Source organism: Plasmodium inui, assembly GCF_000524495.1.
Source record: "Plasmodium inui San Antonio 1 unplaced genomic scaffold supercont1.22, whole genome shotgun sequence".
NCBI lineage: Eukaryota > Apicomplexa > Aconoidasida > Haemosporida > Plasmodiidae > Plasmodium > Plasmodium inui.
This window is the reverse complement of record NW_008481856.1, coordinates 59,606-69,256: the sequence shown is the minus strand read 5'-3', so window position 1 is coordinate 69,256 and position 9,651 is coordinate 59,606. Positions and strand designations below refer to the sequence as shown.

The 9,651-nt window shown below is 47.8% G+C and overlaps 2 protein-coding genes across 2 annotated transcripts; one reads left to right on the top strand and one right to left on the bottom strand.

The window, feature by feature from the left end:
• Nucleotides 1-1,235: 1,235 nt before the first annotated feature.
• Nucleotides 1,236-5,588, top strand: C922_04338 (hypothetical protein; the record flags this gene model as incomplete). Its single annotated transcript, XM_008819921.1, has 9 exons — nt 1,236-3,417; nt 3,542-3,660; nt 3,813-3,875; nt 4,044-4,103; nt 4,305-4,433; nt 4,648-4,816; nt 5,027-5,078; nt 5,292-5,336; nt 5,465-5,588. 9 exons carry the CDS (start codon nt 1,236-1,238, stop codon nt 5,586-5,588), a joined length of 2,943 nt encoding a protein of 980 aa, XP_008818143.1.
• A 1,357-nt stretch (nt 5,589-6,945) lies between these two features.
• C922_04337 (CAMK/CDPK protein kinase) lies at nt 6,946-8,696 on the bottom strand (the record flags this gene model as incomplete). Its single annotated transcript, XM_008819920.1, has 2 exons — nt 6,946-7,736; nt 7,898-8,696. The coding sequence occupies 2 exons, from the start codon at nt 8,694-8,696 to the stop codon at nt 6,946-6,948; spliced, it is 1,590 nt and encodes a 529-aa protein (XP_008818142.1).
• Nucleotides 8,697-9,651: the final 955 nt, after the last annotated feature.

Sequence of the window (9,651 nt, the reverse complement as noted above, 5' to 3'; positions counted from 1 at the left end):
TTCCGCTGTTCCACTGTTCCGCTGTTCCGCCGCTCCACGGTTCCATTGCTGCTTTGGTACTGCTGCTCTTCTCCTCTGTCACCCATCAGCACTTTTTTTTTTTCCCGCGCCTGGCAACAGGGAGAGGCCACCGTGTGTTAGTGAATGCTCGCCGTTTTTTTGGGGGGGATTTCCCACCCATGCGTGTTTCACTTTGAATGGCCACTCGAACTGGTTGCCTATGATTGATCGTAACGGTCCTGATTGCCCGTAACTGTTGTGATTGCCGCGACTGCCTCCTGAGGGGCCACTTCAAATTGTCGCCAAAGCTGCCATGATCTTAATTTTACGGAAAAAAATTAAGGACCCTCTTTAAACCCTGGAGGGGCAAAAAAAAAAAATAAAAAAAAATTCCCCGCAAAATCGCCGCTTCCCACGTGTCATTTTTTTTTTTTGCTACCCTTTTTAATAGAGGGGTGAGGAAGAAGCAGCAATAATTAATAAACCCATCTGATCGTTTATGAACTTGGGGGAATATGACAATACGATAGACCTTTTGTTTTCTAATCGTGCAATCCCCCATTGTGTTTGGAGCTGGCCCTTTGCCGACTTGGCTGCGCGAGGGCCTCTCTTTCCCTCTTTTCCCCTCCTATGCATGTGTGTACGGCACCGAGTGTGCGACCGCCTATGCACACACTGGGGATATAACCCCTGCCAGATGTTCTGTCACTGCGTTTGGCGCGCCACACGCCACAGCCCCTGCTCAGCGCCAGCTTAGCGCCAGCTTAGCGTCAGCTAAGCGGCATGTCAACACGACTTCAATGAGTAACACCACTTCAACGTTTGTGTGACTTCACCTCAATGCCTGTGTGACTCCATTTTAACGCCACTCGAACGCTCCTAGGGCACGCTCATCAGGCTCTTTTGTGTCCGTGGCTAGTTCTGCAATTCGCTACGTAGACCCCCTCAGTGCCCCCCTTCTTGTCAGCCTTTCGTGCGACTCGCTCCCGACACGTACAGACCCACATACCCACGCTGTGTGGTGAACATGCTACCTTCAGGTGAGCGGAACGAGTAAGCGAAGGTTTCCCAGTGCAAAGGCGCCAGGAAAAAAAAAGAGGAGGCTGACTCAGCTTGACGGTATCCCAGTCCGACCATAACACCGCTCGACGGGGAGATTGGCCCTCCAGTTGGTGCCAGACGGGAAGGCTACACCTAAGTTGCCGTAACCCCGAAGCAACGGCGGTGGAGACAAAATGGAAGTCACCAAACTGAAGGAAATAAAAAGGGAAGAGAGCACAGGGAGGAGGAAAGTAGCTCCCACTGGAGTATCTCCCACTGAAGTAGAAGAAGGAAGGGGGAGAAGTATGCCCGAATGTGTAATAATGCAGTCAAAAGCGAAACAGACTTCTTACATCAAGGAAGAGGAGACAGACGATGTGTTGTCACATGGTAAGAGTAGCAATATGAAGAAACTCTTTAACGGAATCCTAGGGAACCAAATGAAACATGCCAAAAATGTTATCGAAGGAGTGAAGGAACACCTAAAGTGCACAGCAAAGGAAGCATCCAAAAATATGAATTACCCATTCTGCAAATCTCCTTGCAATATTGATGATCTTAAAAATACCATCTACATCAACGAGGGGGAAATCATCATCAGAAAAGACGCGTATAAGAACCTATTCAGCAGTGGGAGGAGGGACAACAGGGACAGCAGGGATAACAGAGACGCGAAGAACACACCAGATGTAAAGAAAAACTCAAATGAAGACATCTTTTCTTGCAACACGAGGGACATAACCTTTCGGGGGAATCACAACTTTGGGTTTCACGTCCAACTCTCTTGTGATGAAGAAGGGAATAAAATTATTGCCTATGCGTACGATAGGGATACTAGGAGAAGGATTCCTTGTGTTTATCGATGGACACGCATCTACTGTGATAAAAGGTGCAACGAGGTAAGTCGCAGTTTTGCAGACTCGGCCATCGTTGCGGGGGGTGCCAGCAGTGAATCGATTGACACGGCTGGGAGTGCTAGAGGTGGAGGGAGTTCTAGAGATGGAGGAAGTTACTCAGATGGGAGGAGCCACCCTGAAATAGCGCAGTACGACAGCGTGTATGAACTAACTTGTGACGACATAGGACTCAAAATCTGTGTCGAGTGTTCCTACGTTAACGATGGACAGTTGGAAGGAGGCACCCGGTGTAGGTATCCTCGGAACAGCGCGGGGACCTCGCTAGGGAGTCCACACGAGAGCGATCGGGGTGACGACAGTAGACATGTCGATAGTAAACGTGTCGACCAGTCGCTGCGCAGTGATGTGGAGCTATATAACGACGCTTCCTCGTTTAAGGATAGCTTCACCGATAGTAATGATCGAGACGGATCGGAGGTGCATTCACTTCATCACATGAGGCCGTTCCGACGTGGAGATCGAAGCAGTGGTCCGTCCCGCTCGTCCAGTCGAGTCCCTCCCGAGAGCACCAACCATCATATGAGTAGAACAAACGAAAGAGGAGACCTCCACAGCAACAACATTAAGAAAGAACACTTCACGTTAGATCCGTACGAATCATCCGTAAAGGAAAGGAATCCCATATGTGCTCCCCCCCAAACGAGTGTCAATCCCTCCAATAGCTTCCCCCCCAATGGGAAGTACTCCGGAGTGGCAGTAGCCGAAGTGGGACCATTCAGTCTGAACGAAAAAACGAAGAATATGCTCCAAACGGTGATACAGAATGACATTATAAGGTATCCAATATATGTTTTCCGGAAGAGCACCCAAACTGAGGACAAGGAGGGGAAGCCCTATGGAGGGGACCACCCATTTAATCTCCTTATTCCTCCAACTGCGAAGCAGACAGCAGAACGTTTCGACGCGTACAACGACTGCACCAGTGTCGATGAAAACAACCTCAGCTCAAACGTGGAGAGTGAACAAGACGATCCGCTACACATGCTGCACATACACAAAAATGAGATCAAGCTTGTCAGTCAAAGTAACGTCAACACGCAGATATGGACCTACAAATTCAGTGATGTATATCCTTATGTCGAGTTTATTCGCCGTGCGGATAGCGGAAACGATGAGTTTTTTCTCCACACGAGCGATTCAGAATACTATTTCTGCAAGTGTCTACAGAAAAGGCATCGAGATTTTATTGCCATCATCCTGAGGTACATGCACGCCAATCTGCAGATCCTAAACGACTACATTTTTAACAATATCAATCAGAGCTTCCAAAATAAAAGAGCCAAAAATATATTTGACAATGTAGACGTGAATGCCATCCTGGAAAATGTCAACAGAGAGCTTCTAACGAATAGGAAGCTCAATCATAAGTACCTGCAGAAGATAAAGAAACTTCGTGGAGAGAAAAATATGCTCGAGGAGGATCTTAAGAATACTATCGAAGCGTTCCAGACTCAGCTTGGTAGGGAGACAACTGCCTCCTCTCGCGGGGTGAAAACGCGCATTCGAACGTCCATATCTCCTACTACATGTGAGAACCTTCGGAACATCTCACCCATCTCGCACATGCTGTCCTCACCCCGCAGACACGGTTAAGCGGTTCAAAGATGAGAACGAGCTAATCAAAACGAATGAACACCTGATGAAGGAAATAAAGCTCTTACAGGATAAGTACAAAAATGTGGACTTGTTTTTTAAGGACAAGGTGGGACAATCGGAGAGAGGGGGCGAATAATCTGCTCTGTGCAGGAAGCATCGCTGCTGCATGCCTTTTGCATGCCTTTGTAATACCCCAATTTGATTACCCCCCTCTTTTGTGTATTTATTTTTCTCTCTACCCCTCCAACGTCACAACAGTACAAGCTCTTATTGAACGATATCGAACGGTATAAGAAGTTGGTGGACGAAAAAAAGACAAAGGTAACTGCCCCTCTTCTTCGTCTAGTTCGACTACGACTTCTTCTGCTTCTTCTTCTTCCTCTTCGCAACATGGACTCTTAATCAATCGAAGGGGGTGCTGATGTTTGTGGACCCTTTTCCGTTCCGTTTGCACTCCGTCAATCCTTTTTCTTTCCCTCTGACGCACAGGCCATCGCGCAGGAAGCAGAAACGCTACGGGCCAAACTGGAGGCCCTTGAGCAGGAAAAGGTTAGCAAAGAGGAAGCGACTGACACACTCTACAAAGGGGAGAGACACCGTACAAGTGGACGGCGCACACTACAAACGGGAGATAGACTCTAATAACGGATGGCGCACTGTACAAGCGAACTGCGCAGCCTTCCCTCCTTTCTTCATCTTAAAAATGTTCCGTCCACCCAAATGACTTGGCAACCTTCCACCACGTCGCAGAACGAGCTGCGAAGAGAGACCGTTAAGATAAACTGCTATTACCAGGAAGAGAAAAGAAGCAAAACGGAGCTGGAGAGTCGCCTCGAAGAGCTGAGTTTGAAGATGGAGAGTCTGAACAAATCACTGGAGGTATATAGCCGATCATGCGACTGCCTTTTGTCGTGCCGGAGCGCCTCTGTCCGCGGTCTATCCCTTGACAGATTTATGTTAATGGAACCCTATCAACGTGTTGCCGACGCTATGGCTGAGCACCCCGATTCTTCCCCCCTCCATCCATGATGACGTCGCATTTGACACCCCCTTTCACATCGCGTTGTTTCATTTGTCGCCTCCCTAAAAATAGGAAGAGAAAAGCAAAGGGAAAAGCACCTCCGGGTGCATGAAGGAAATAGAAGAGCTGAGAAAAAACAACATAATGCTGCACCAGAAAAATGTAGCCATATCGGATCAGCTGAACCTTCTCGTCACGGAGAAAAACAGACTCTCCAAGATGGTTGACTCGCTCACCAAGGGTAGGGAACACACGCAGTAGCGCGGCAAGTACAACTGAGGAGTGGACATGAGGAGTGGACACTAAGCAGTACACACTGAGGAGTACATACTGAGAAGTACCCCCTGAGGCGTCTTCCCGTTTACAGAAGAACGGGGACACCCCAATTGGGGACGCAAAAATGTACCCTCGCGTCGCCTCTCACCCTATTGGCATTCTTTCCTCATCGTAGACATTGAGAAGGCCAAAACGAACCGACGTGTTCGAAGCGCGGAGAGCCAGAAGTAAGCACAGCGGGAACGACGGCGCGGGGTACAGTGGGCTAGTATGCCATCCTGTGATGATTGAATGGCCCCTTAGGGATGCATTGCCCTGTGAGCGGGCAGACGGCGCGCTTTAAGTCGGCTGTTTTGCTTCGCCATCTTACCGCCATACAGCGCTACCACCGCATCATCGCATCACCGCGCCAACTCAACGTACCGCTTCTCCCCCTTCAGGAAAGACCCTAAGCCCCTCCCCAGTGATGCCCCCCCAAACCAAAGGTGAGTTCCCCAAAAGAGCGCCTCCCTGCAATGGCAAAGAAGTTTAAGTGCCCTTTTCCATCCATACGCATGATGAGTTACTACCGTTATGCATAGCATACTGTCGCTACACCCACCATTACACATAGCCTTAAACTCAGCGAGGAAGACAACCACCGGAAGCTACTCAAAGAAGTCGCATCCCTACGGGGAGAGAACGAACTTTTAAAAAAACGAATAAAAAAGTTTGCCAAATTTAATTCTATGGCTTGATTGTCTAATCGTTCTATTTGTTTTTCCTCCATCTGTCTGTCTCTGTGTGTATGTGTGCTGGGCCAACATATGCCACGCGAAATATGCGCATGGGAGGAGTGATCATTTCAGCGGAGAAGAGGGGGATAAGTATAAACCTGTCATTGGATTCTCCCTCTTTGTTGTTGTTCGCGCCATAGCAGCGTTGCCATTGGTGCTTCCCTTCTCCTTCCCCTTTGATGTTTTTCACGTATACACTTTCTTCTCCCCCTTTTTTCTCCTCCTTTTTGTCCCCCTCCAAATGTTACCCCCTGTGCTGCGTGACGCCGGATGGAGAACAGGTTTACACCATTGCTGTCCTGCTCCGAACACACACACACACGGACAGAGGAAGACACATACATATACATATACATACATACACACTCACACACACGTGTATCCTTTGTCCCCTATCGTCTATCTCTATCCTTGCACCGATGCTCCCTTCTAGATGCTCAAATTTCAAACTTTGTTGTTCGTTCATTCATATAAGTGTTTGTTGTTGATTTGGAAAAAGGTCAGAGAGGTGGGTCCCTTCCAAATGGGAAAAAAAGGAGGTGGCGAACGGGAAGGGGCCAAAAAGGAAGCGGCGAAAGGGAAGCGGCGAAAGGGAAGAGGCAAAGAAGGAGGTGGCGAAAGAGGAGTGGCAAAAAGGGACGTGGCGAACGGGAAGCGCCGCTACATATGCAGGTGTACCCGCGTGGCACACCTCCAAGGGACACGTCAAGGTAGTCGGGTTTTCCTCAAATTTCATATTTACTTATTTCTTCATTTTATTTTTCCCTTTTCTTCTTCCCCTTCTTCGTCCCCTTCTTCTTCTTCTTCCTCCTCTTTTTTTTTTTCTTCTTCTTCTTCTTCTTCTTCTTCTTCCTCCTCCTCTTCTTCTTCTTCTTCTTCTTCTTCTTCTTTTTCGCCACGAATGGGACATGGGGAGCAAGCACGCAGGGGGCGCTCGGGTTGATAATTGATATTTAAAATGAAGCGCCAAGAGAGGGTGAGGGAAGACGGGGAAGGAATAGGGAGAAGGAAGAACAGGAAAGGTATAATAAAGTGAGGCAGAGTATAATATAATGTGGCGAGATAAATGGAGGGAAAGGCATACCGTGGCCGAAGGGCCCCCGCCCCATGGCAGTAGGAGCACATCATAGGGGGGGGGGGGCACCTGCTTCCGCGCACGTGATCGAATTAATAAGGTTAATTATGGAGAGCAGAGGAGGGGGGAAATTTTGAGGCGGCCATCACACGGGGAGGCGCAGCTCGGCTGAGGTGTGTATTCACCCATCATCACACCGATCATGACACCGATCATGACACCCATCACCCCACCCATCACCGCTCAGTAATTGCACAGCTTGACGAGCATGTCCCGGAATTCTTTAAAATCGATCTCCCCGTCGTTATTCTGGTCCACCTCCTTCAACACCGTCTTCCAGCAATCGGACCCAACGTCACTCAGCCCGAACAACTGCGCCAACTCATTGGCAGATATCTTCCCCGAGCCATCCTTGTCAAACAATTTGAATGCCTTCTCCAGACGTTCAGTAGATAGAAGTAACTTCCTATCAATAGCAACGGTTAAGAACTCAGAATATTCTATGTAGCCATTTTGATCCAAATCGATAGAGCTCAAAATTTGATCTATCTCATACTCGATGGCTGCATTGTCTAAATCGCTCGTATCTTCTCCCTTCAGTTTTAGTAGTTCCTTGTATCCTATTATCAATTCGTTCCTATCAAGCTGCCCATCTCCGTTCTTATCCATCCGTTTAAATATTTTGGTGAGTTCCTTCGTCTCATCTATTGTTGTAAGCTTCGATCCCATGTAAAGCAGAGCTGCCTGTGCTAACTTCTGTGTGCTCTGAAATTGCCTTATATTCGTGATGCTCAGCTCGAGGGAGGGAATGTCGATGCTGACGTTGTCTTTACTCGTCATGAGCTTTATCCACTCATGCTCCAGTGCGTCTCGGGCAGAAATCCTCACTGCACTGGTATACATAAGCATTTTTCGAATCAGGTCCTTCGCCTTGTCACTGATTTTTTTAAACTGGGGCAGATCGAACGTATATTTTCCCGTCTCGACTTTCTTTAGGATGTCGTATTCGTTCGATCCGTTGAAGGGCGGGCACCCTGCGGTGAGGCGGTGATGAGGCAAAGGGGCGAGGCGGTAATGGGGCGATGAGGCAAAGGGGCGAGGCGGTAATGAGGCGATGAGGCAAAGGGGCGAGGCGGTAATGAGGCCACCAGACGGGCAACCCGTCTTGGCGCGACTTCGCCCCGCGGAGACTCACCTGAGAGCAGAATGTAGAGGATGACTCCGCAGGACCAAATGTCGCACTTCTCGTCGTACGTGCCGTGCAGTACGTCGGGCGCAATGTAATACGCAGTGCCGATCTTATCCTTCATCTTCTTGCTGTATTCGAAATGCGTGGACAAGCCGAAGTCAATGATCTTAATAATCATGTCTTCCTTGTTCTTCGTCTCCAGCAGAATGTTCTCAGGCTTCAAATCCCTATGTACGACGTTATTTTTGTGCATATACGTGATGCCACTGAGGACCTGCTTTATAATCCGCGCCGCATCGACTTCATAGAATCTTTTCCTGCTAATAATCTCATCGAATAACTCCCCCCCAGAGTATACATCAGACACGAGATAGTAGTAATTGTTGTCCTCAAAAAATTCATATAACTTCATGATGTTGATGTGGTCAAGCATTTTTAGCAGTTCCACTTCTCTGAGGAGACTTTGCTTGTCCGTTTTTCTCTTTACATGCTTCTTACTTATCACTTTTATAGCGTACTCATGTCCTGTGTGTTTGTCTCTACTGAGGATAACTTCTCCAAATGATCCTTTCCCCAAAATTTTTATCCCCTTATATTGCTCATTAAACACCACGTTGCTATTTTGTATGAACATGCCTGGCCTTAACTTACTATTGTTGAAACTGTTTTGAGCAATCTTTTTAGACATTTGCTGGTTATTTTCTTTCTGGTCCCCTTTTGCATTGTTTCCTTTCAAGTTCTTTTTGTAGCTTCCTTTGCTTTCTTCATTTTGTGTGTCGTTTGGCGTGGAGATTTCTTGGCCCATTGTTTGGACAGAATGTTGGATGTGGGAAGCAGATGCCTTTATCTTCTCCTTATGAGGGGAGGCAGCAGATTAGGGCTTGGCGCTGCAGACTTGGGCGGGGTGAAATGGGCAGGAAAAAGTGGATTGACGTGGGGGGTAAGATCAGGAGGCGCAGAAGGGGAAAAAAGGGCAAAACAAAAAAAAATACATAAACATGAGCGCGAACATCCACGTTAACATCAGCGTGCATGTGAGTAGAAACGTCGTCAGCTTTTCTCCCGTTCCCTCTTTCCCACTTGGCCGCTTCTTAAGTTTTCCCTCTTTTCTTTTTTTTTTTTCCTAATCTTCTGCTGCTGAAATTTAAATGTGCACACATGTATGCATGTGTACGGTTTGTTATCGGCTGGTTAGAAAAAATGGGGAATAAAAAGGAGGTAAAGAGGGGCCAAAAAAGATACTGTAAAGGCAAACAGGAAGAAAACCATGAGGAAATTTTTATACAACTTCACATCAATTCGCAGCAACTTGGAGGCAACTCGGCGACAACTTCGCGGCAACTTCGCGCCTCCCGAACCAGCACGAACAAAACACATGGAAGCACATGCGCGCGTAGGGTATGCAGCTCTCACTTATGCGCCTCCCACTGCGTGGGAGCCACCCCAGCACCTCGCCCCCGCATGTATAACGTGCGTGCACATGTGCGTATTTGCCTATCTGCGCGCTTGCCCTGGCCGACTCAAATGTGCATGTGTTTAAATTCCTTTCTCTACATCTTTTACTGGAAGTGATGACTACGCCATTTACAGCATATTTCCAGTTTTCCCCGTTGGTTGTTCTCAACTAGTGGCGCAGTGTTAGCCGTTTTGTCGATTTAGCAACAGCTAGCTATTTTTAGGCGATTTCCCCATTTTGGCTGTTTTTTTTTTTTTTTTTTTTTTAGTGGTGTGCATGCCCCCCCAAAAGGGGAAAACCACAT